This window comes from Phalacrocorax carbo, chromosome 14, assembly GCF_963921805.1.
Source record: "Phalacrocorax carbo chromosome 14, bPhaCar2.1, whole genome shotgun sequence".
In the NCBI taxonomy this organism is placed as follows: domain Eukaryota; kingdom Metazoa; phylum Chordata; class Aves; order Suliformes; family Phalacrocoracidae; genus Phalacrocorax; species Phalacrocorax carbo.
The window spans coordinates 17101029-17128587 of NC_087526.1; the positions used below are offsets into that span (position 1 = coordinate 17101029).

A 27559-nucleotide genomic window follows, 5' to 3' on the forward strand; every position below is an offset into this window, starting at 1 on the left:
TGTTAAGCCTGATCGTGTGTTTCCCACACAGAAAGGCTGCAGTCCTCCATGCAAATAAAGCAGACTCTGCCAAAAGCTAAAATCAAGATTCCCCATTTCTCCCACAACACAGGAGGCTTTTAGGGATTAGAGTTTATTGAACCATTGAACGGTTATAGCTGTAACGGCATTGATGAACAGGTCAAGACAGAAAGGTTGTTTCTCTCGTAGTTTTTAATCTCAAGATCTGAAGACAAATATTAGAAATTGAATAAAATTAGAAGAACCGAACAGATGAATCTACATGAAAGCTACTCCACTGCGTGGCCATTTCCTCATACTGCAGCTCTCTACAGTCAAACCTTTCAAAAAAAAGCACCTTTTTTGAAAAATAAAAAAATCAAATATTTTAGTTAATAATTCAAAACCAAGTTACTGAGTTTGTAAACTTTCCACTCACTGCTGAGTAGGGTCCCTGCACACATGCACTTTTAAATACATTTTTCCTCCATCATTGCTGGCCAGATTAATTAGCTGAGACTGCTGGAAATCATCGCAGTGCTCTTTCCTGGAACAGTGGTACAGCAGCTCTTGCAGCATATACTAAACAAACCAAACAATGAAATGACCAGAGCTCCTTAAGCAAGTCCTATGTAATCGTTCCATTTTTTCAGTTCAATATACACATAAGTGAAAAGTACAGTGCTGAGAAGTTTCTCTATGGCTCTAATCTTAAATGCAATTATGAAATAAGAGCAAGCTACTGATTTACAGTAACGAATAAACCTTGACTTTTCTCCATTTCGGTAAAATAAACCCTACCAAATCCTTCAGAGTTGAAAACTTAGTCACAAGAATTGGGTGCTGGAATTTATGTATTTCCAATGCAGCCAAGCCTTCCATAGCTACAAAACCCCCATATATACAAACATGCCTTATGTGATGGGCTTACATTCAGTGTAGATACTACACAAGAGGCTAATATCTTCAGGAAAAAATAAATTGAAGAGATACAATTTGTTAAATGAATTTGTGCATTTCAACGGCTGTAAGATGGCCAAAGCCCCTGCTGTTTCTCTACTGTAACCAGGTTGTACTCCTTCACGGGTTAGCTGCAATAGGTATGAACAGCTTCTGCAGCAGGGTTGCTAGCAGGCTGCCAAGGGGAAAGGAGCAGCTCCCGTGGCAGCGCTCACTGGACTGAGGAAAAAAAAGGTAATTCAGGCTCCCTGATCTGATAAAGCACCGAGATATGGTTATCAGTGTCCAATTTAAGTCACTGTTAGTCGTACTTTTTGATTATTGCCTTTGTTATTGCAAAAGCTATCTGATCCACATCATAACATACACTTTTACTGAAGTTCTGACTGGAGATAGAGCACAGCACAAATCAGAGTTCAAAACTCCTCAGCTCTTCCTGAGGCTAAATCAGCAATTTGCTCTCCACTCCAGTTACTCCATGGTAAAATAATGCATAACATTCCACATTCTTATAAAATAAGGCACTTCTAAAGTTTCTTCCTCAAATACCAAAACCTTGAGGAAACTTGACTTCACTCATTTCCTTATCTTTCTTATTCCAAAACTGAAACCATTATTACTAGAAGCTGAGTTACACTCAGAACTCACGATGCAACATCCAATATGGCTTTCTACAGATCACTCTTTTGATAGAACAGCTCAAACAAAGTAACTCAGAGCACAGCACAGACTTGGGGAACGAAGATCATCACCATCTCTCATTCTCTGGTGTTTACTACTTAAGCCTTACTTTTTGCATCCTGTGGAAGTCAGGTAAAAGTTCAATGTTGAAGAAACCTGGCAGTTGTCTGTGTACAAAAGCAAGAAATAAAGAGCACAACAGCTGGATCCCACTCCATAAGCTTTTAGATCCCACAGAAAACTGGCAGCTTTAGTGATTCGCTCTTTCACTGACAACATCCTGGAGACGTTTAAGTAGAACGTCATCATTTTCCTGGCAGAGTCGCTTTGTGGGGGATTCAGTGTCACTATCAATTGTTATTGCTCGTTTCTTACTCCTGTGTTCACCTTGTTTTATCATATTGTTGATGTCCTTCAAACTCTGCAATCAAAATAAATTTTAAAAAGTCATGAGTTACTAGGACTCCATTTCAAACCTGCTCTGCTTTTCAATTATCTGAGAACAAGAAGTTATTCTGAACCCCTTTGCTGAGTGATGGATTCTACATCAAGAATTCTACCCTTCACCACAAAGTGAGAAAATAGTTCAATGAAACCTCACTGCGTTAGAACACATCCTAATTAGGAGATTAAGTAACCTTCTCTCACATTGACTGCTTTCAACCTTTTCGCTTTCTACCTTGGAAGGGCTCCCACTGAATTTATACAGTAGTGCAGTTCGAGGTGTCAAACAGGCACTGTTCTTGTGAGGTGAAACATAAACAGAGTGCTGTTGAGAGATCCGTCGAGGAGACACTGGCTGTTGCTTAATGTTGGGGAATGGAGACAAGGGAGGGGCTTCCATCTGCAAGAGATGACAAATTTAGAGAAGAGCTGAATCAGAAGATATTTAAGAGCAGTAACTTCACAGAAGGAAAGATTAATACACTTCCAGGTCTTCTTTAGAAGATTTTATCCCATAACAGTTAAACAGCAGATCAAGTATTTACCGAACAAACCAAATTTATTTTCTAGATGCATTACACAGATGCTCCACAGGCATTTGAATGAATGGGTGTTGCATCAATATAAAGAAGGTGAAACCAGGGTTGTAAACTGAACTGCATCTGCATTTGTCCTCTTGAAAGGCTGTTAAAAGCAAGTCCTCATACAATTACCTACAACTATTGGGCTTCTGTAACCACACCAGGTGAATAACAGAACAAAATTATTGACATATGTTTAACTGCCATGTCAGGAAAAATGATTGTGTCTGATTATTACATATAGCAAAAATCCAAAATACTTTACTTACTACATGATCCTGGTTCGTGATATCATACTTCAGTGCAAATGATTTTACTCTTCCTACATAGACTGCATTGTAAAACTTAATAAGATCTCCTCTCTCCTCTGTTCCTGACTCACTGGAGTTCTCTGCTGCGGATCGTCCTGAGGAACTGACAGTTTTCCCAGACAAGTCTAACAATAAGAGAGAGCTTCAGATTTCAGAGACATAGTGTCAGCAAACTGGGCACTTCAGACTCAAACTTACAATATCCACCTGACAAGAACTCATCCACAAATTTACTTCATGTCATTAACCAGTCAAGAAGTGTGCTTCAAACAGGAGCAGGGCACGCTGTAGGTGGTGATGAACATTAGGAGCAGCCACAAATCACTGCTAGCGGGCTAGTGGATTATGGCTAAAAAGGCCATAATACTCTTTATTCCAAACTTGGAAATACCTGTAGCAAAACACTGTAGCACAACTGACCCCTCTTCCCATGCTGATTTTGGGGAGTGGTACAAAGCCATTTGTTGCTCTTAAAACTACATTTTAAGCAGTCTGACAACTCCCAGCTTTCAGCTTCTGTGAAAGTTTCTAGTGACCACCTGGCAAAGAATAGCTCCGTACTCAACTCATGTCTGCTGCAAAGAAGCCATGACACAGTTTGTTCAGGCGTATTACGAAATGGCTGTTCAGTGGAAAGAGTTGCAGCCACACAGCAAGTATACTTCTGCTCACGGTTTCTCCAGACCACTACTGAATACAACCTTCCATGTTTCATCCTCTGTGCCAAGGAACCCAGGGCAACACAGAATAAAGCCTCTTGCAATCAGCACACTGAGACAAACATCAAAAGCTTCAGCTGATACCCATAAGTCCTTAGCATGTCTGCCTTGTGCCACAACACAAGCATATGTTCCTGTGAGCTGGTGCCAAAAGAGCAGGAGTTAATGCTAGTTAAAGGAGACATGAGTCTATTAAAGGAAGAAAAAGTCTGGCAGGAAAAGCAGCTGAAGAACTTTGTAACCAAGTACATTTGTTCGACAAAACACCAGAACCCAGTGCCACTTCAGATGCTCTACGACAGCCAAGAATTGTGGAGCTGCTAGACAGGATCCTGAACCTACAGGAGGTCAGCACTTCCCTGGACCCTGGTGGAATCCTCAAAAAGCATTTAAAAAATGGCTCTAATATGCATTCAAGCAGTTGAATCCCACCCTCAGTGTGAATTTACCGTACAGAACAGTCTTCCGAGTTTCTGTGTGCATCCTGGCTGCAGGACTAGATGACCCCTGAGGTCCCTTCCAACCTGAGATTCTGTGATTCTGTGATCCAGATCCGCTCTGCTCATGCGTTCATACATGAGCTTGAGATCTGTTTCCTGACATGCCACTAAAAATGGGCATGGCACAGTTCTCATGCTTTTCTCAAAAACTACTCTTATCCCTTTTCTCCTCTAACCCAGAGCAAAGAAAATAGCAACTATTTAAAAGAAACCTGAATAAAAGAAAATGGTGGTCTTAGAGAGTCACCATTCTTGTTTTCTGAAACAAGTTCTCCCTATTTAAGCCTTAAAGATAGGTGATATTAAGCAAAAAAAAAAAATGGTCATAATATTCCAGGTTCTGTTCATCTGTCTTTGTCAAGCAGTGTTCCTGTCCAGGAAGAACTACAGTATCACTAACACACTAAAGCAACACTTCAACCTTGAGCAACCAATTCAAGGAAACAAATTTTACCACTTTTTCCAACTGGGAAGTGTATTTTCCATATCCACCACATAGGAGGGCTACTGACAAGATGGTTTCTTTTTCAAGACCACATCTATTTTTCTGTAATACATTTAAAACGGTAAAACTTCCTTCACGTCTCCTTATTACTTTGCAGTTCAGTTGTTTAAAAGCCCACAAGTACATTTTTAAAAAACAGCAGACTACTTTGCTGTACCTACCTTCTGTCATCTCCACATCTTGGTTCGCACTTTTGTCTAGCGGGACATTGGCAGAAATATTTCTCAACAAGACACTCCTGTAAACCTACAGGACACCAGGAAAAAACCTCTTGTCAAGGCAAACAAGGAAGTCAGAAGACTAGATGAAATTCATCTGAATGACTATAACACTCAAGAGGATTTGACTTTTCTCTTATCAACACAAACATTTGAAAAGCCACCTCTGTCTGGGATTTATAAAAAGAAAAGGCAATACTATTTACTCACATGGCTATTTGCTTGTGGCTGATTTCTGTAACTTTTCATTATGTCCTGAAAACTTCTTTCCTCTTTGGTTACCTGGAAGAAGAAAAGGCTATTGAAGACCAAGTGCAAGCAGCAAGGTCGAGCTGCTCAGGTCCAGTCTGTTCCATTAGCTTCCCTCTATACAGCTTTTTCATGAGTATTACTATGAATACACAATTTTAAAACTTAGTTCTGGTGATGAGGATATGAGAAACCAAGCATTTTTCTTGTTCAGGCATTCCTTGTTTCTTTGCTACTAAACCCTTTTGTTGCTTATGATGCTTAGGAATTACTCCTTTTCTGACTTTTCTCTAGTGACACTAAAAGTTAAAGAAGGGAAATATTATTAAATCAAAGATTTATTTGTAAATTTGATAATGGGACCCTTTTCACTTTTCTAAGCAGAAAGTGAGGAAATCCTGAACAAAGCACTAGGCAGGTACATACACACATGCAATTTCAGCTTTCTTTTGTACTTCAAAATAGCTCATTTGTTGAAGGACTTTGTTTTCCAGCCATGCACCTGTGGTTTTAATAGCAGATGAGCAACAGTTTTGTAGCAGGAGCCAAGAGAGAATGTATCAAGATCTCTGGCTAAACCGTCAGGTCTCACACTGCACTGGAGACAGCACTCGGAAGAATGTATTTAAAAACAAAACAAACAAGAAAACCCACCAACAACATAAAACAACTGAAAAACTACATGATAAAATACAGAGCACTGGCTAATCAACGGTTTTGGTTTTCTACAGCTCTCAGTGTTGACGCCAAATGAGCCTAAACTATGCTACAGTTAAGAGCACAGGTAGTCACAATTTGAACATCAGTTTCCCTCCACAGATAGTGCTCCTCTTCATTTGTCTTCTTCAAGAACAAAAGGTAATCCATCCCCAACATTTTAGAGGAGCCTGGGCTTACAAATTCAGGAAAGCGAAAGTGTCTGAATTGGACTTGATGGCCATTGTAACCATCAGCTCTCAAGTCTGAGTCAAAACAATATTCCAGTTTCATAATCCAACTTAACACCCTAAATCAATGCTGGCAAATCGAATATGAAATGAAGAAGTACAAGTAACAGGCAACCAGCTCAATTCCTCAACCTGAATCTTCAAGAGCCAAGTGGATTTTTGTGGAATAGAAACTTTCCATACATAAGGCTGTGAGCTCCTGCAGGTTTTTGCATCTGCATAACTAACTGCAATGGCATTTTTATTTCAGATTACACAGATCATGAAGATGTCGAACAGAACAGAAAACACAAATATGGGGCAATGAGACCACACACTGCTTTGTTGATGCTGACCAGCGCTCATTGTGAATGCACTCAGGAAGAAGAGAAAAAGCCTTTCTTAACCAGCTGGCTGGTTGATGGGAACTTTTAAGATTACACAAAACAAGGTAAAAATATACTGAGACTTCTTAGGAGGACTTTTCCCTTCACTCCAGTAATGTGACATGAATAAAGCAATCAAATTACAAACTGTGAGCACAATTTATACTCTCAATTGACATAAAATTCCCTGAGTTTCTTAAAACTACACATTACCTTTGCCATGATGTAAAAAGCACAGAGAAGGAGCTGGTCTAAATGTCTGTCCTTCATCAGATCAGCACAATGAACCAATGTGAATTCAAAGCACGTCCATATCTTCCTGCGCAAATCATTGGAAACGTCCAATTTTAAGCACAGATCACGCAAGCGCACACTTGCCAGATGATAAACCTGGAGGAGAAAGACACACAGTAAAGAGTCAAGCCAAACGAGCTTAACCTAGTCTGCAGAAATTAAAGTCCTCCGAGTAGAGCTGTTCTGTTTGAATAGTTTGTTTCTGCAAAACTTCCCCCCTCAGCCCAAGACAATGTCTTCAAGCACTGAGCTGTCAATTCTGTTCAGATGTTGGATCCCCAATTCTTACAGGATATCTGCTTTAAAACATAGCTCCTATAGCATCTCACTCACTAGAATGGAACACTTCCAACAAGCACAAAGGGACGTACTTTAATTATGATTAAGTATAATCTTAGATTAGCAAGCTGATAGACTTTTCTTTTTGAATACCAAAAATCTATCTCAAAACCTGAAATAACTATCAAGTGCAACATTAGCCTTCTTCCATTTGTTTCAGAAGTTCTCTCTTCATGGGTAGTAATTAGGCACATTCTTTATGTTGGAAAGCAGGAGGAATTAGTTTTGTTTTCACTTGCTCTATTGAACAGGGACAAGAATGGAAAGTAGTGAAAAACTATCATTTTGAATACGATGATCACTGAAACAAATAGAAGGTAAAAATTTAAAGACAAGTTTAAGTGAAGATTTTAATTCTCCTTCATAACTAAGAGGAGTATGTTGTCTACCACATAGTTTGTCAAATACATGGCTACAGCTGAAGTACTCCCCAACTGAGAGTAAAGCTCCCAAAATGCAGCCTGAGTTCACGCCTGGCAGCCGGCTCATCAATTCTTAATCCATTTTCAAAGACAGATAGACTGTCACTATCAAAATTAAAGAACCAATAGTTCAGACACAGAATGTGGCCTACAAGTGTTTCCAGGAATTATTCTCTGTATTAATATTTCCCTTAAAGATCATTTAATGTAGAATTCTCTAGGTTTACAATACAGACACCCTAGAAGGGGAAGACCTCTGAAAATAACTTCTCTAGTAAAAAAAATAACAGCAAAATATTTCTGAGAGTTTAATTTAGGCATATATTTGTTGCAGTCATTTAGGCAGATTACCCCTGCCTCCTCCAAAGACCCCTCACACACTCCACATTGCAATGAAAGCAACTAGAAACAAGTAATATGAAGTTTCTCTGAAGCACATATGGTTCTTAACTTACCCCTTAAATACTCCATTATTTTAAGAAGTGCCTTCTTTCTAGAACTTTTTGTTAGCATGTTATTCATCACCGCTTTCTGAGGCCCCACACCAGCAAGATCAGCACTACTGGGTAGACCTCAGAACACTGCAAGTGAGAATCTCCACAGGTAGGATCCGAAACAGTGTGGTTTTGAATGAGCAAGACACCGAAGAATAATCTCTTTTCTGGTGTGCCTAACCTTTGCAAATGCAGCAGGCAGTAAAAATAGACAAAAGTAGTAAGAACTACGGATATTTCTTAGGTAGTTATTTATAGAAGCTGCTAATTGAAAGAAAAAAACACATGAAGCATCTCATGGGGAGGAGAAGGGAGAAAATTTGGTTGCCTGCAACATCTGATAACATATTTTCTCTTCGCCCAGGAATGTAAGAACTGCTCATGCCAAAGGAAAGGTATGTCAAGACTGAAAGGTAACAAAAACTGCACGAGAAGGGAAGTTTCAGCATGGCCACGGACAGCAGTAAAGCATAACTTTCTAATAAGAACACTTACCTTTCTGTAAAACAGTGCTAAGGATCCCGTTTTCTTTGGTTTGCTTGCTGATGACAGATGCACCTCTTGCGCTTGATTCACGGGAGGGTGGCAGGGGGCCTGAGCCTCCATTTTACATGGCTGACCTAAGTTCATCGAAATGGGTATCAGTGTGATCCCACCCATTTCATTTGCAATACCTGGAGATGATACACACATCCAGAAATAAACTGTTTGCTCCCCTCGTGCTGCAGAGTTAAATTTCAAATCATAAATTCATTAACATTTCACACTTCTGTATACCTCATCCTTCTGTACTGGATGCTAAAAACACTCTTTGTCCCTCAGTCTTCACAAATGAGTAATAATTACATTTTTGTTAATGCTTAAAGGAAGAATATATGAGTGTGAACGATCATTTCTAAAACTATTTGGAAGTACAAAGTTTACAAGAAATCACAATTTCTGTAGCCAGTGGGGGAGGTGGGCATTCCCTTTTTTTTATTATCCTGCAAACCTGACAGCACATTGTATACAGTCCTTACTAGTTTACTCAGTAGTCAAATTCTCTTGCTGAAGCTCTCCTTAAACATGAAAAGGGGAGAATTTTTCTTTTCATCTTTACCTATAGACCCAGTTTTTAAATTAAAAAAGGCTATAAAACTAATTTCTCATGTATCATTTTCAGAAATATTCAAGCATCACCCAACTTCAATGAAACAAAAATCCCCCTCTATTTTGCTAACGTTAACATGTAGTCCTTATCCAGAAATTCCAGAGCCTTTAAGATTATAGTAGAACAAAGTTAAGACAAACAGGGGTGAAACGTTATTGGAGCTGAAAACCAAAGCATCGCTTAATCTGTAGTGAGGTGTAACTGGAAGGAGCAAGAACTCCACAGCTTTGTTTACACGGAGGAATCCTCAGGATGCTTCTCAGATATCAGATGTCTCCACAGAAGGTGACATCAGTATAAACTTTAAGCCTTTTTTTTTTGTAAAGTGATACATGTTCTTTTAAAAAAGAAAAGGCAATACATATTTAAGAGGCACGGTCATTCTAAGCAGATCTTAAAAGCAAGCAAAACATCTAGCAGAGAAGAAACATGGGAAGAATTCGCACCGTGCAGCGGGATTGTAACCTTCTGTCCTGCTTTTCCTGGTACTGTAGCTGTTGTCATAGTCAGTACTGTTTGGCCAGGAGAAACCGACACATTTTCAGCAGCAATGCTTGATGCTGAAGCAACTGTCAACTTCGCTCCTTCTGTTAAAATTTTTTCCACATGCATTTCTTTGGGGCTGTCATCTCCAAAGAGCCTTCTCTTAGCACTTCCAGCTGTAGGAGAACTGTAGCGCTCATGAACAGAGATTGGTGACAATGGCTGCATGTCTAGTATGCAAAAGAGAAAGGAAAAAAAAAAGCCTTAAGAGGAGCCGCTTGATAGGAATACTTCTCTCTCCACAGGAGGGGAAGAGGCTGACCTGCAAACTACAAAACTGAAGTACACGAAATCGCTTCTAGTTAAGAACTAATCTCACAGTTCACTGTTCCTAGGTGTCATGGTTTCAGCTGGGATAGAGTTAATTTTCTTCACTCTAGCTGGTATAGTGCTGTGCTTTGAAATTAGCATGGAAAAAATACCCGTTGAGATAACACACAGATGTTTAGGCTGTTGCTGGGCAGCGCTGATACTAGTCAAGGACATGTCCAGCCTCCCATGCTCTGCTGGGTGCACAAGGAGCCGGGAGGGGAGGGGGCACAGCTAAGGGAGCGGATTCAAACTGACCAAAGGGATATTCCATATCATGTAACGTCATGCCCAGTATGCTACCTGGGAGGGGCTGGCCGGGGGAGGGAGGGCGCAATCGCGGCTCGGGGACGGGCAGCGTCGGTCGGCGGGTGGTGAGCGGTTGTATCGTTCGTGTTTCTGCGGTTTTTTTTCCTGTTTTCCCTTTCCTTCCTTTTCCCTTTTATTATATTAACATTATTGTCATTATTATCATAATCATTTATCATCATCATTCTATTGTAGTTATTAAACTGTGTTTATCTCAACCCACAAGTTTTTGCTCGTCCGATTCTCTTCCCCATCCCACAGGGGTGGGGGGGGGTGTGAGCGAGCGGCTGCGGGGTGTTCAGTTGCCAGCTGAGGCTGAACCACGACACTAGGTCACAGGAACAAGGCCTACAGTCTGTCTCCTTTATTTTGTAGTCGTCCCAGACAGCTCAGTTGCACAATCAGGTACTACATGGAAGACAAGAGTAACCAAGCTGATTTGCAGAGACCAAGGAACACCCAGGATTAGACATACTCCAGTCTGCTTAGCAGATTAGTAATATTTGCAAGTGCTATTCCTCTGAACACATTCCTCTACAAGGAACAGTGGCCATGTTTCCTGGATATCCTGTCTTTTGTATGTTCTGGCTTTTAAACTCTCTCAAAACTAACCCCTGTCAGAAGCCTCCACCCTCATGCACTCCCAGTTCTTCTCAGGCTTTTCTGTTGCTTTCAGACATTTGCGCCAGTAGTAAGACTGAAGTACCCAATACTAACGTACAGGCTCCTGTGCCTCTGGCTTTTTGCATTTCTGAAGTCTGCTAGCCATTTGCAAGGATACAAGTGACAGCAGTGGATGTTGTCTAACTTTACTTCAGTAAGGCATTCAACACCGTCTCCCACAGCTTCCTCACAGACAAGCTAAGGAAGTGTGGGCTGGATGAGGGGACAGTGAGGTGGACAGAGAACTGGCTGAAAGGCAGAGCTCAGAGGGTCGTGATCAATGGGGCAGAGTCTGGCTGGAGGCCTGTCACTAGTGGTGTTCCCCAGGGGTCTGTGCTGGGTCCCGTCCTGTTCAACATATTCATCAATGACCCGGACAATGGGATGGCGTGTAACCTCAGCAAGTTTGCTGACGGTACCAAGCTGGGAGGAGTGGCTGATACACCAGAGGGCTGTGCTGCCACCCAGCGAGACCTGGTCAGGCTGGAGAGCTGGGCCCAGGGGAACCTCATGACATTCAATAGAAGCAAGTGCAGGGTCCTGCCCCTGGGGAGGAACAACCCCCCGCACCAGCACAGGCTGGGGGCTGACCTGCTGGAGAGCAGCTCTGCTGAGAAGGACCTGGGAGTGCTGGTGGGCAGCAACCTCAGCATGAGCCAGCACCGTGCCCTTGTGGCTGAGACAGCCAACAATATCCTGGTCTGCATGAAAAGGATGTGGCTACCACAGCAAGGGAGGTTCTCCTCCCCCTCTACTCTGCCCTAGTGAGGCCACCTCTGGAGTGCTGCATCCAGTTTTGGGCCCCCCAGTTCAAGAAGGGCAGGGAACTGCTCGAGCAAGTCCAGCGGAGAGCTACCAAGATGATCGGGGGACTGGAGCATCTCCCTTGTGAGGAAAGGCTGAGAGACCTGGGCTTGTTCAGCCTGGAAAAGAGAAGACTGAGGGGGGATCTCATCAATGCTTATACGTATATGAAACATGGGTGTCAAGAGGATGGGGCCAGACTCTGTTCAGTGGTGCCCAGCGCCAGGCCAAGGGGCCACGGGCACAAGCTGGAGCACGGGAAGTTCCCCCTGAACGTGAGGACAAACCCCTTCCCTGTGCGGGTGCCAGAGCAGGAGCACAGGCTGCCCAGAGAGGCTGTGGGGTCCCTTCCCTGGAGACATTCACACCCTGCCTGGGCACGGTGGTCCTGTGCCCCTGCTCTGGGTGTGCCTGCTCGAGCAGTGGGTTGCAGAAGATCTCCAGAGGTCCCTTCCAACCCCTACCATTCTGCGATTTCCCATGAAGCAGAAACCTTCTGGATAACTGGCCAGGTATGACCGATTGAAGACCTTATTTCTAACTCTGTCAGGATGATTTTCTTGGTACCAGGGGCAAACAAACATTTCCAATCCCCACCATTTTTCATTTGAAGTTGGAAGTGTGTGGTACAAGATTCTCATATACAAGATAAAGTCTCACACAGCCCTACCCATATATAAGACACCATCTCCAAGTTGCTTTCCCTTCCATCAAACAACTAACCATAACACCTACAGCAACTGCTTAGACATCTCTTTCCTAATGAGTATTTAAAAAACAAAAACCAAGCAGTCTTGTAACGCAATTTGCCACACAAAAGGAGGCAAAATCACAACACCAACCAGTCCATAGTGCACCAGCAAGAACCTACAGGCTATTGTTTGGGATACAACAAAAGCAGCAATTTCTAACTAGGGAAGTACAAAAAAAATCAACAGCAGTGCTGCCACTGTCTCTTCACCCTCAATGTCAAGAGGCAGTTCTCTGTGATACCTAGGGATGTGCAAAGAGCAAGGCAGTTCTTCAGAGGAAAGAATACTGCAGACAAAGTATTGTCCTCCCCTCCTGCAAACAGAATTTCTGTAAGAAGGAATAAATGCAGCTCTGCCATTCCATTTTAAAAAAAGTCACCTAAAATCCAGTCAGTCACTGGATCCAGTCACTGACAGCAAACACACCCCCAAACCCTCGAAAAATCTGAACAGCGAAGGACAATAAGCCACCAGATCACAACTCACCCGAGAGCAAGGCAACCCTTGCATCAAAACCAGCAGCAAAACCTGCTCCAGTTCAGGAATGAAGCATTACCGCAAATGTCTGCTGCCAGCAAGATAATGGTTTGACCAGATGCATCTAGACTTTTCCTTGATCAAATAAGAGGCTTCAAAATTTTCAATGCTTAATTCAGAGTCAAGATTGCTTTCTGCAATTATAAAGAAGTCTAAACCCCCTCTCCCCAAATTCACACTCTCACACAAATTCAAATCTCAGAAACCTTGAACATACCCCGTCTTAAACTCCCAAGATCTGTCCGAACCTCTTTTACTCGAGGATGAATTATAGGAGATATTGGCATAATAGGAAAATGCCCAAGCCCACTTCCTCCATTGCTTGCTTCGAAATTACTAGGAAATATTACCTGAAAAATAAGAAGAGTCAGTGTAAGATAACATAGATTTCCTTTCTTTATGCCAATATATTAACAGAAGTTTTTCTGCAGCAATTGTCTCATTTGAATGGTTTTCTGTATAAAAAAAAAAAGTAAGAAAAAGAATGTGAATTTCCTAGTAAAAGGAAAACAGGTAACATACTTCTTCACAGGTTGGGACCTTGTTTTCTGAAGCTTGGAGGGCACTCCAGAGTGCTGAGTCCCGAGTCCAGGCAAGACTCTCGAGAATTTGTTCCTCAATGCTGTTGAGGTGCTTCACCATGTCTCTGGAAAGTCCTTCCTCGGACCGAATCAGTACTTCAATCACCTAATGGTAACAAGACATACACACAAAAGCAAAGTTGCATATCGCTCATGCTTAACGCTACCAAATAATTATTTGTTTCAGGATCCTGTTTGAAACTTCTGTTCAAGGTTCCAGCCGCCTCCTTGCATCTTAATCTTCCCAACCCTCTTCTGATCCCTCTTTTTTAACCCACTTTCCCAAAGGCAATCCAGGAGTTAGAAATGGACAGATGTCCCATCAATGCAGAACCACCCAGTCCCAGTCTCACCACCACTAAGCATGGACAGAACGAACGCACTGAGCAGATGTGGCACTCATCTGGCACATGCAGCATACCTAGGAAGATACAAGCAGGTATACCCACTTAGGCTGGCTATGCGAAAACCCCAGCATTTAAGCTTTCCTTCTTTTCAAACAAGCAGGCTGTAACAAAAAGGGTTGAAAATCACTGATTAAGTTTCATTTAAGAAAAGGTTAGAACCCTTAACATGGACAAATTGGGTCTGAGGAGAGTTGAAAGGGCGTTCGAAGTATCACACTCCACCCCTATGCTCCAATGTAAGGATCCACTTTATTTATGTTATTTCTGACTGAGGAACATTCAGCCTGTTTCTTCTAAAGCTCCAGAGATGGAAACACCAAAGAACTTAACTTCCCTGAAGGACTTACTGATGTGTTTACTTATACTACAGAAACTAAGCACCCAAAGAACAAGGTTAGAAATAGCACAAGCGGAATAATAAATATTGGCACTCTCACATGAAGTCTTTGTGATGGCAATTTTTTTCCGAGTAAGAATGCTGGAAGAATGTACACCGAATAGCAAAGAAAATTAAAATCAAACGTAGAACTGTTCCACAAAGTTGGATCTGCACCAGCGCATCTGGTATTTACGTAGGCTACCAACAGCCACAGCAATATTGGCAGATTTGTTTCAGTTTCACTACTGCCCTACATCTGAGGATTGAAGATTGAAGAAAGGAGAACAGAATATAGAACAGCTTTCCCAAAGGGTTCAGGTTTCTTTGGTTGTTATCATCTGAACAGAACTACTTCTGATTTATTCAGGACTAACTGCAGTAAGCTGTTAGGTATCTAGCAAAAAGAGGCGGCATATGGATAGATGATAAAAGGATCAAACAATTTGAAGAACAGAATTGACATTGGAGGCAAGGAGGAATGAGGTTAAAAGAGCAAGAATAGAGAACACTCAGGAAAAGAGATTTTATGTTCTGTTCTATAAAACAAAACAGAGAAGAATATAAAATTTAACAAAGCAATCCTGTGATAAGTAGTAGTAGCCAAAGGCAAAGAATATTTTACTGCTAATAAATGGAACTATAGCTTGCAGTCAATAAATATGAACATCATCAAAATATATGCTTGAATGCTTTAGTCCACTAAAAGCATCTATGTATCAAGAACTAAAAGTTACAGTTAAGTGTTACAGTGTTACAGTTAAGTACCATTTACAAAATGGTTTTCTTGCTTTAAATTTCAGCTTCAACTCTGCCATTAGGCACTTCAGGTAACATATTTAAGGACAGTCAGAATTTAGACTAGGCATATTACACATCAACATCAGTTCATCTCCCACTTCATTACCTAGGAAGGAAGAACATTATCCTCCAAGACTGTAAATCCAGTAAGGTACCATTTTTAATACAGATCCAGCCCTAAAACAGTATTTATTTACCTTGTAGAAATAGAACGGCCTGAGGTCAAGAACTTCGATGATCCAGGGAAAGGTACGAGGAGAGCTATACGAAAAAAGCACAATCTCCAAGCAGCACGCCATGAGAGAGCGGTGAAAGACATCTTGTTCTAAGAGAGCCTGAAGAGATTACAGAAAATGTCAGTGCTCTGAGGTTTGGGAAATGGAAATTTGAATTTTGTGGCCCTAATAAGGGTAGGAAAGCTCTACAGAGGGATCTGGTTGGGCTGGGGCCGAGGCCAACTGTATCAGGTTTAACAAGGCCCCTGGCATGTGGGTCACCCCAACCCCAGGCAACGCCCCAGGCCTGGGGCAGAGGGGCTGGGAAGTGCCCGGCGGAGAAGGCCCTGGGGGTGCTGGCTGACAGCCGGCTGGGCATGAGCCAGCAGTGCCCGGGTGGCCAAGGAGGCCACCAGCCCCCGGGCTTGTGTCAGCACTGGGGTGGCCAGCAGGAGCCGGGCAGGGATGGGGCCCCTGTGCTCGGCCCTGGGGAGGCCCCACCTCGAGTGCTGGGCTCAGGTTTGGGCCCCTCGGGACAAGAAGGGCCTGGAGGGGCTGGAGCGTGTCCAGAGAAGGGCAGCGGGGCTGGGGCAGGGTCTGGAGCACAAGTGTGCTGGGGGGCGGCTGAGGGGGCTGGGGGGGTTTAGCCTGGAGGAGGCTGAGTGGGGAAGACCTTATCACACTCTGCAACTATGTGAAAGGAGGCTGTAGTGAGGTGGGCGTGGGTCTCTTCTCCCAAATTACTAGCAATAGGATGAAAGGAAACTGCTTCAAGCTCTGTCATGGAGGTTTAGACTGGAGTTTAGGAAAAATTTATTTACTGAAAGAGTGGTCAGGCACTGGAACAGGCTGCCCAGAGAGGTGTTGGAGTCACCATCCCTGGAGGCATTTAAAATGTGTATAGACGTGGCTCTTCAGGGCACGGTTTAGGAGACAAGGTACTGTTGGGCTGATGGGTTGACGGTTGGACTATGAATACTACATAGCTTATTGTTGGAGAGAAGAGGCACTGCTTTCTTCTACCTTCCATAATCTCCTCTTTTTACAGGGAAGTTTAGAATGGTAAAGTCTAGAAGTAGACCAACAGTGCCAAAACCACCACAGTTTTCATACTATGGCCAAATGAATGGGCCTTCTTATTGTGAATCACAAAGCAGAGCAAATGCACTGCTGTCTAACATGAAGTATTGATATTGTTAGTTGGATAAGGAAGAGAATAAAAGTTATCTGTCCATAAAGTTATGATTCTAGAAGGAAACACAAATTAATATTGTTATTTATGCCAGAATTATACCGTTCTTAATAGCAGTAAAAACTACATTTAGGCACCTCCCATATAATTTCCCATTTTATAATATTAACAATACACACAGACTACTGCAGACTGCTCTGTTCTGGACTGTCGGAAGATAACCCCCTGGAGGACGTTACAAAATGCGTTCCCTCTCTCTTGCCAGTTCTTTACTTACAGTCAGATCCTTCCCATGTAGTCTTCGTGTTTCTTGCACCATTATAGTCTCCAAAATTTTATAGTACAAGATCTCTGCCAGCTTTAATCTGTTTACAGCAAAATCTGAAATTTAAAACCAGAGATGAAGCCCAATGCCATTTGCACAAATGGTCTTAAGACTAAATGGACCAGTACTTAACCTTCTCTAAGAAAATGGAGCATATGTGAGTGTGTACATATAGACTCTGCAAATCGAAGTATGTTCGGAAATCCACTAGTCACAAGAACAAAATTCTAGCCATGTTATAAAGGATTATGTATTTTAATATTTTTAGTGATGTAATTTTGCAGATTGTTGCAATAATAGTTTTCCTATTTGTATTCTGTTTCCTTTAAATTTTTAATCTAAGAAGAACATAAGTTTACAATTTTGGTAAGAGCTGCTATAATTTCAGTGCTTCTTGATTATCCCATTTTGGACTGCAGCCTTGGTTTTACTCTGTACTGAAACTTTTATTCTTTACAGTGTTCTGTTTGACAGCAACAGTTTTCTGTTTGGGTATGTTCTGGGTTGAAAACAGCTGCACTGTATGAAATACTCAGACAATAGAAAAGCATTCATATACATTTGCCCTGGTTTAATATTTTGAAACATCCCATGCATTTCACATCCATACCTATATGAGATCCTGGCTGTTCATTTGTTGACTGAGTGTAGCTGCGACAGAACGTGTCACCTATTTCTTTCACTCTGCTCATAATGCTTTCCATAGGGCTGCGTGCACAAGACCTGTGGCAGGACACAAAGAGAAAGCCCTGTTTGTATAAATAAATATCCAGTTTCCAAAAAAATCTTCAAACAAACAAAACAACACCCACCACCCCAAATAAAAAGAGAAGCTAGTTATACTGTGCTTTCCTCATCAGGCAATAACCTATATTTCCACAGAGAACAGAGGAAAACATAAAACATACAGAAATATTTTTTCCTTTTTCCTTTCCTAACAGAGTTAAGAGAGGTTATGTAGATTTTGGAACAAATTCAGGAGGAAGCAGAAGCTACAGTAGCACATTTAGGAGAAAAATATCTACTAGGAGCAAGGTAGTAGGAAGGATGCTATAACACGCAACTAAACCACCAAACGCATCCAGGAGACCACACAAACCAGGCACGGTTTGAGGGAGTACAGGAAAGCTTTCAAAGTGAAGAGTCAGAATCTTTCCAAAAATACCTTTTTTACTAGCAAGGCAGAGAGGAACTGATGAACTCCACACAGTCACTATCATAAAAAGGGGCCAGAGAATCTCTGTCTGGAGATGCTCTTTCTGAATGCTTCCAGATTTTCCAGCAATTCTGTATTAGAGGACAGTGGCTTGTGACTAGTGTCAAATTAAGACACTATTTTGAAAAGCTAGCATTGAAATAAACTACGGTTTCATTGTACAAAGCCTTCTAATTAACTTCAAAATTACATTTCCAAGGAATTTAAATTTCAAAAACATTCAAAAGTGCAGAATATTACAGAGTCCAAAACACAGCTTTTTCAGTTTCTCCTAATCGGAGAGTACATATCCTAGTGCTTGCTAAACTTGTATCCAAGATGAGCAAAGTACTCGAGACCTTTCTTGTCAGAGGTTTACTCAATTCTTTTCCCCATTTTAATATTTACATCTCTCTTGACAGACTGGTTTATTAAGTGAACAAATGGATTTTTCATTAGAGACTGCAGACATTAATGTTTTAATTCTATAATACAAATAATATCAAACAGTCCTTAAAAAAAAAGCACAGAAACATTCAAAATAAAAATGCATCTTGCTGAACATTTGTAAACTTTTAAGAACAAGTGCTAGGAAAGCTTTCAAAACATACATAACTCCAGAGATGAGAACTAGAAGTAATATTTTTCACCTATCTATGAAGACTGCTTTAAAAAAATATATATTCAAAGTGCAAAAGTGTCTTAGTTATTGGTGAATGTCCATTCTGATCAATAAAAAAATATCTGGGGACCTTATACCATAACAAGGTAAAGCCTGAATTTGCATGGATGTTCAGCAAACACCCAACAGCTTTACAGGTATTCACTATTAAGTTACTGCTTTTTATGAGCTACGAAGCACCACTCATCTACCTTTTACCGATAAACTATTTTGTTTATACTCATCATCATACGGTTGGACTTGATGATCTTAGAGGTCTTTTCCAACCTTAATAATTCTATGATCTGCTTATGCACCAAGATTTTCCCATGCATTTCACTACAGCCAGCATGCAGTCGTGAGTACAGGAGCCAAAAATATGGGTTGATTTATATAACTGGGACTCCGTCCCAGAAATGGTGATCACGAAAGACTGCTGTTGTGTTCCAAGGTCACTTATTTCCCAGTATCATACAGCAGCTATGAGGGCTGAGCAAGAGGCTCTAGAAAACAGAAGACCTTTCAACTGGAAATAATACAGAATCACAGCCAAAAATATTCTGCACCAAAAAGAAAAAAAGTCAAATTTAAGCAAGAGAGCAGTCATGAGCACGAAAATATGAGTTTCCGTTTGTATGAGAGCAGCTGCAGTGGACATACTTACTCAAAAATAGCTATAAGTTGTTCACTTGGTGCATTTTTCAATCCAGCCACAATGTTCTGCAACCGGCTCACGCTTTGTGTTGCTGAAGCAACAGGAGTGATAACAGCTTCCTTTTCTCGTAGGTATCTTCTTCCAGTCAGTGGAGTTGAAGGTGCAAATGACCTTTTCTGTCAGACAGAGAAAAATAATAAATAAAATCAGTCAACAGAACTGTTTCAAAAACCTTTCAAATAAGTGTCTCCTGCAAATTTGTTCCAAAGATCAAAATGACACTGCTAGTCTGCTACCTGAAGGCTGCCATCAAACCTGTGATCTCACAACTGACTAAAAATTAGTCTTCCCAGGACTCCATAAATACAAAATATAATGAACCTTCAGGCAGATGAAAATTAATTCAAAGGTGTTTTTTTTTTTTTTAATAAAATCCAGGAAAACAAGGCTTCAAATCTTAAAGCCTGTAGATTTTTAACCTCACTTGAACCTTGAAAAATACAGGGCAAGGAAGAGAAAGTAATGCCTCAATTCAGAGTCCCTGGCTGCGTTAGTTGGGTGACACAAAGAGCACGTGGCAGAGCTGCCTAGGAGATAGTCACAGGAAAGGACTGGGAAATGCTGCCTGGGTGAGCCAAGCACCTGCCCTCAGCCAGAGAAGGATGTAGCACTAAGCAGATGGGGCTGGGTCAGCTGCACTTACCTATTTGTAACCTGCTTTCTGGAAGTGATGCAATGAAGTATTTGGTTTTGAATTATTAGAAGAGTACATTTTGAAGATATGAGGCAAATAATGAGGAAGGGTTAAGCCTGCAGTCAGTACGCACTATACTACAGAAACATTACATTATTATATTACGGAAGTTCAAAATTGATAAACTCATTCTAAACCCCTGCCTTTAATTTGCTTGAATATCAAATACACATATTTGGGAGAAAAAGCTACGCCGTATGATTCATTTGCCCCAGCACTAGCATCTTGTAATAAGCATTCTTATTTTTTAATTGCCATGTAAACCAAATAGCATGTGGTTCTTTCACACAGCCAGCACCACTTTTTTCTCCCTTTCCTAAGTTTAAAAAGTAATCAATCAAGTGTCTCCCCTCATGCCGACTTCACTAAATATATTTTACATTTTTAAACACAGTGAGACGTTAACTCTTGTTTATAGGCTACTTTGTAATGAAGAGTTAGACAGGTTTTGTGTCTTGAATGTTACTTTCCACAGAACAGTACACAAGCTGACTTCTCCTAAAAAAGGAAATATGAGGAAAACATACCCCTTAATCCAGCATAAAGGCTTCATGGTATTCTCATGGGTATAAGTGAAGTTTGAACAAAACTGTAAGACCTATATATTTAGGTCTTTACTTATTGATTTTTCTTGGACAAAAAACAGACTACACACATGTAAGTGCTCTCATGCTCTTTAAGGAAGTTATTTACTAAATTCCACAGAAAAAAAAAAAGATATCACCATTTCTCCTTCACAAGACAGCATCCACGGAAGCCTGCAAATGAAATTCATCATCTTCCTTTCAGGAAGAAGTTCAAGAAATTCAAAGTCACCTCCACGATTCAAATAGCATACAAGGAGAGAAAAACTTGAAGGAGTACTTCAAGTGAGAGCAACATGTTACAGGAATCACCTTTTCAAAATGCTGCTGAAGGTGGCACTCCACATGAGCTCTTGCTGCCGTTTTCCCTACTGGCACATCTGCAGGGAATTTTCGAGGAGTGCCAATTTCTTCTTCAGCATCAGCTCCTAGGAAAACTCTCTCATCAAAGTCGCCCACTGTCAGAACGTACTCCTCATACTCCTTGTTCAGTGCTTTGCTGAAAGAAGCCCAGTTTTGTATCAAAGGTTAAATTGCTGAAGAAACAAAAAACGTGCCAGTGGAGCTAAGGTACAAACCGGAATCCGATGTGCGTTCACAGCATTTAATGCTTTCAGCAGCAGCGCTGCTTGTGAACAAAACACCACTACTCTGAGCCATCGGCCTGCCTTCCTACTTAACCTCCCCTGCTCCCTCAACGATCTGCTGCAGGGACTGCTCTTCCTCCTACCTAAGTTACCCCCAATATTTGGCTCACAGTAAGAAGAGGAAACAACAACTTTGCTTCCATCCCAGTTGCTAATAAAACAGTTTGGAAGTACTCAACTGATCAGAGGTTACATTTTCATGTACATGGAGAACAATAATGGTAGTTGCATTAAACCAGCTACATTTGATTTCTGCTTTTGCCACTTCTTAGCCTGTAATTTTCATAATGGTACAGAGGAAGGGAAATTTAAGAGCTAGCTACCTGGATTCAATTTCCAAAATCACCACTGATATATGATACCAAACAGATCTTTCGTTTTCATTATTCCAGCTAACCCAACTGCAGAATAGGAATGTTTACTCTCATGAAGGTTGCAAAGCTTTAAACTTATACTTGGGAAGGAGAATGAAACTTTGAAACTTTTGGATAAAAACCAGAAACACCTCACATCAGTAACCCCTGCCTGCACATTCTTCACAATACATGAATGCTATATGAAATATCTTTTGCCTGCAAAGTGTCTCAGCAATTCAAGCTACCACTTAAGCATGTATACTAGTGGAACATAACAATGTATGCACGATGCAAGCGATTCTGCGATCCCACAGGAAACTTGACTGTGCCACAGGTTCATCTTCCCCTTGTCTTTTAGAAAAGGTAAATGTCTATAAAAAGTTTGGACAAAGAAAGACAGGCTTCCACGTTTCCTTGAGATGTCAAGCTACTTACAAACGAACAGGGACAACTGTATCATTCCACATGACAGTATTATTAAAGTAAAACTACTAATTTTTAAGCAGAAATGTTAAGAGAAGTTCACTGCTTCAAATGGATCACAGCGCATTATATCTAAATTTGAGTGTTACCTACATTGTTAAAACAAATGAGTCTTTGCTCAAAATTCTCAAAGCAAACCAATGAGTTAGAAACTCACCTTGCAAAGACAAATTGTTAGGTATTTTTGGAAAAGGAAAAAACACACCTTTAAGGCATCCAGAAGAAAAGCAGCCACTCCTCATATTTTGCATTTAAATTAGCTTTCAGAAGTGAATTTCAAAAGTTTCTGAAACAATTATACTTGACTCCCACAGAAATGCTCTACCTCATTTGTGGTTTTGCAATTGTTTCTTTTTCTTTTGAGTACTTCCATTGCATTCACAGATTTATACGCTCAAATGGAGACTGATAAGTTAATCTAAAGATTCCCCTCCTCAGCTATAGTTTTTGAACTGTGTACAGAAACATCCATGAACTTCAGAGGCAAGGTTTTGGTTTGCATTAGACTACTCAAATGTTACAGTTGCCAGAAAATAAGGACAAATGCCATAAAGCCTGACATTAAGGAAGAAACTCTGCAGCTGACCCCCTGACATGTGACACATCTCAGATCCAGAAAGCATTTCAGCCAGATAGCAGCCTTGATTGAATGCTAAATCTCATGTTTTCACGTTACTTTATCTTACCATAACTAATGGTTTTTAATTATTTGGCAAAGCCCTGTATTTTAGAAATTAAACCAAACCCCATGATTAAGAACATAAACTGTGACTTACTTATTTTCTGTAAAATTGCAAAGATCCAACAGACATTCTCCTTTTAAGATCTAAGAATAAAAAGCAGAAACATCTTACATAATAAAACCAAAACATTCCAACTCTAACAGTGTGAGGGCATGATGGTTTAGCCAAAAAGGGAAATGAGATTTAGGAGCCTAACTGGACTTTTTTTTTTTTTGCCTAGACCAAGGACAATGCCAAGAGCAAGACAAACAGGAGGACAAAGCCCAATTCTATCCAAGCTCTCGATAAACTCACTCTTCAGAAACAGCACTGCCATTTAACATCTGTTCCATTGGCATGTGAGGGATTGACCTGATGAACAGCTAAACTACACAGAAACTTCCACAGAGCTTGGGAAAAGTTTCCAGCATCAAAACCAGACACCTGCAACCTCAACCTCTTCCTTCCAAAGTGTTTGCTCAACTCCAAGGCCAGAAGGACCCATGCTATTGTGACAGTTATCCCATAAAATTATTTCAAAATGAGATTACTTTTTTTCCCCTGAAGAAAACATCACCATCCATGATTCAGTTTCACACTGCCAGGAGAGGAAAGCAAACATTCTCCACTGACATAAAACACAGGGGACCCTACATCACACATGATTAAAAGCAAGAGTAAATTCTGCTCCTGCTAAAATACAAAGAAAGTCTGACCCAGCCCAAGTTTGTTTGCCTCTGAGTACACTTTCCTGCAAAACCTGCAGGATTTAAACAGTCTCAAGATCATTCATCTGAGCACTACCATGCATTCTTAAAACTAGTAAGATGTACCTTCCTATCAAACAGTTTTGAAATGTATGGTTTAAAGTAGTGTTCTTTTATTCCTTTTGCTTCTACTAAAAGCCCATCATGCAGCTCACATAGTGTGGCAATGATGCAGGGAGGATCTTGGGAGGCTTTGATCTCTGCCGCGTGGAAGCCTGCTGGTAAGCCTGAGAACAAAGCGGGGAGACAACCAACCTTCAATTTAATTTAAAAAGACACAAGAGAACAAAGCATATTTGATTGTAAATAACCTGTCCCCACCATACCTTTAAACGACGGGTTTAGCAAATCTCTTCTATTCGGACACAAAAGGGCATTTGCAAAAATCAGGTCCAAGCAGCACAGAAGCAAATGATAGGAATTTACTAAATCATCTCCAATCATACGGAAATTACCTTTAAGAGACAGCACATCACGTCAAGCAACACAGAAGAAGTTCATAAATCAGAACACACACGCAGCTAAAAAACAGCAAGCCTACCCTTAGTGTACACAAAGAGAGTCCAGCAGAAGTTGAAGAGATCTTTAACACCGCACGGCACCCGCCTATCAACGAGGAAAAGGGGGGAGAAGTCAGTCTTCAGTTCCAGGAAGCTGAAGCTCGTTTTACAGTAAGAATTTAATTCTGCTTCCTCACTCACAGTAACAGTTGGAGCTGTTGTCTATCTTAGTTTCACACAAAGGCACAATCTAAGCTACGTGTCCTTATTTCAGCTTCCACCAGCCGACAGCCTCCGACCTCGCTCCCCAGAGCATTTTGCACAGCATCCCCAGCCTTCAGCCTGCAACCCTGGACACGCTATTCTGGTGGTGGCACAACTCTAACAGAATCCTCCCGCAGCTGCAGGCTGTGAGATGCCGAGGCCTGCCCAAATTCCAGTGACTGTTTTTCCTAAATATTTTACTAAGGTGTCAGTCATCCCTTCAAAATATGCAACTACAGCTTGTATTACAGCTCCTCTGCTGAATCATGTTTGGAGTAGAGGTTACTTAAAACCACGGACATTACTCAAGTCAGCTGACAGAGAAGCTTAAGCTACGGTTACTCTAACGAACGCTGCTCTGATGATGGAACATTAACAAAGCTACCTGCCATACATGAGGAGCTGGAGCAGCAGTATCCTTTCTGCCTGCAGACAGGGAGCTACGCAGGAGCAGTTTTACCAGAACAATTATCCCCCCTCACATCCAGAGGACACACGTGAGCTTGCAAAAGTACCTCACAGAGCCCCAGCTCAGCTTCCCCACCGCTCAGGTTACACTCTCACTGTAACGCTATCACAGAGGCAGGGCTGCAAGGTCGCCAGGGAATAGGGCTCCTTTAATTACGGCAGAAGTTCTGTGCGCGTCTGGAAGACGACACCACAGGTTACCAAGTCTGTCATAAAAACTAGTGCGTCAGCTGTAACCTTCCTCCATTTGTGTGTTACCACTCGTCTGGCAATCGTGTTAGAAATCCAGCAACGCAGAGGTCGCTGTGGGTGTAACGACAGTTTGTATGGAGGGATGACGTCACAATACCCACGACCTCAGCCAGTACTTTGCCAAGACAAAATATCCCTGCGCTACTTATTTCTGCTAAAAGTTTTAGGTGTGGGTCTCGCTGTATCTCATGTTAATCCAGCTCACTGTCCCTCTCGCCGCCACACATTCTCTGGGCCAGTTCCTGCATGTTACAGTGAACCGTGCCAACAGCCACCGGATGCAAAGCTCTGCTGATGCAAGCTGTGCCCCCGCAAGATGAGGGATGCTGCTGTACTCACTGCCTTTCAGAATCAAGGCCACAAAGAGGCCCTGTCACTTCAGAGCTTTACATAACTTTTTAAAGCACAAATAACAATTTTAGTTTTCATAAACCTGTATTAGGTATAGCCCTTCCCAGGGAAAAGTCACATTAAATATCAAAAATACCTCTGCTTCCTGCTTCGCTGTGGTTTAGAAGCTTCTTCGTAAGGGTTTTGAAATATATCCAAAAATATTGGTTCAAACTTTTTGAAAATCACAGTTGACACTTCAAAATTTCTTTCCAGCCTCTCCACTCGCTCTCGGAATTCCTGTGGTAGATTTGACATGTCCATCCACTTCTTCATTTTGTTAAAGAACTGAATTAAACTTAAAGGAAAAAAAAAAAAAAAGAAAAGTCAGCTTTATTTTGCACTTTAAGTAACTTCCTTTATTCCGAATTTTTTAAGAAGCCAAAATACAACATATTTACTCCTTAACGACTAATTTGATTAATATACAGGTTTACCATTCATTTTGATAGACTCCCAAACCACATATATTGCAAGCTTTTTGCCTTTTATCGCTTTGGTTCTCCTCCCTGACTGTCTTTGAGGCACAGGCATGGAAGCACCGATGTTATTTAAAGGCTGCCAGCACAGTTCTGTCAGCCAGCGGAGGGGCAGAAGCGGAAGAGCGCGCACGGCTCCGCAGTGTCGGGGGGGGGCAGGAGGGGCGGCAAAACCACAAGCAAGAGCCTACGCCTACCAAAGTCGCCCCCAGGAAGCCCATCAGCCGCGGGTGCAATCACACCGGCGACCCCCGCGGCGGCCCGGCGGGGGCAGACCTGCGGGCGGAGCGGGAAGCGTTCCGCGGCACCTCGGCTCGGAGCGCAGCCGCAGGCCCCCGACCCGGCCTAAACCCGCGCCCGCCGCAAGCCGCGCCCGGACGGCTAACGGGACGCCCGAAGTCTCGTCTGTGTTTCAATTAACTACAAAGAGAGAAAGAAATCACTGGTGTGGGTGGAACAACTGTTGGCCTGACGCGGGTGGTTCTTCAAAGGCTTGAAGTCAGAAATGACGCATTTGCATCTTATTTCCGTTTCTAAGAGAAGAGGATTTACTGCTTCTGCCCCGCCACCTCGGGCCAGGCGCTTCGCAGCGCTCGGCGCCGTGAGGAGAGCGGGTACCCGCCCCGGCAGCTGGGGCGGCCTCCGCGGGCGTCGCGCCCGGCAACGGCCCGCGGCGGCTCCCGAGCCGGGCGGGGGCCTCACCTGAGCCTGGCGGAGCGCAGGATCCGGGTCAGCGACACGCCGTTCCCCTCCATCATCCGTCCGCTCCCCACGGTGGGCACCAGGCTCTTGCGGCAGGCGACGTAGAGGGCACAGGCCAGCCAGTGCAGCGCCTCCCCCTGCGGGCGGGAGCGGTGCGGGGGGATGCGGGGGGCGCCGGGCCGCCCCCCCCGCACGCGCCTGTGCGGATCCGCGGGGCCCCCCGCCCCGCCCGGCCCCGCCCCGCCCCGCCCCGCTCACCTCCAGGCTGTAGGTGCCCCGCAGCGCCGTGAAGTCACGCAGCGCCTCGGTGGCGCTGGCCGCGTCCAGGTTGAGCTCCTGACAGATCCGCTCGATGGCGGCGCCGGCCTCGGCAGGCGGCGGCTCCGGGCGGGACATAGCGGGTCGGGCCCGGCCCGGCCCGGCCCGCCTGGGCTCGACCCGGATGGGATCGGCTCAGCTGGGTTCGGTTCTGCCGCTCCGCGCGCCAAAACGCCGCCGCCGGAAGGGCGCGGCGCCTTCCGGCGAGGGGGCGGGGCCTCGGCGAAGGGGCGGGGCGAGCCGTGACTGACAGCGCCTAGGATGATGGAATCACGGGATGTCCTGAGCTGGAAGGGACCCACAAGGACCATCGAGCCCAGCTCCTGTCCCTGCACAGGACACCCCAAATTCACACCGTGTCTCTGAGGG

At 42.7% G+C, this 27559-nt stretch overlaps 1 protein-coding gene across 4 annotated transcripts; it reads right to left on the reverse strand.

Annotated features, from left to right (window-relative positions):
- Positions 1–195: 195 nt before the first annotated feature.
- On the reverse strand, positions 196–27388 carry RBL1 (RB transcriptional corepressor like 1). Of its 4 annotated transcripts, XM_064465081.1 has the most exons (22): positions 27131–27388; positions 26873–27009; positions 25789–25989; positions 24359–24423; positions 24144–24272; positions 23884–24044; positions 23105–23154; positions 21155–21341; positions 19514–19680; positions 17604–17716; positions 16946–17049; positions 15459–15596; positions 13619–13783; positions 13314–13446; positions 9626–9892; positions 8525–8703; positions 6694–6870; positions 5130–5201; positions 4863–4947; positions 2936–3102; positions 2321–2485; positions 196–2062 (listed from the first exon to the last, which is right to left on the reverse strand). In XM_064465081.1, exons 1-22 carry the CDS (start codon positions 27266–27268, stop codon positions 1892–1894), a joined length of 3171 nt encoding a protein of 1056 aa, XP_064321151.1. In that variant the 5' UTR covers positions 27269–27388; the 3' UTR covers positions 196–1891. The 4 variants fall into 4 exon arrangements, 3 of the variants coding, with proteins under 3 accessions (XP_064321151.1, XP_064321152.1, XP_064321153.1); XM_064465082.1 differs by lacking the exon at positions 26873–27009 and having other exon boundaries at positions 27131–27209; XR_010375135.1 differs by lacking the exon at positions 2936–3102 and having other exon boundaries at positions 1927–2062.
- Positions 27389–27559: the final 171 nt, after the last annotated feature.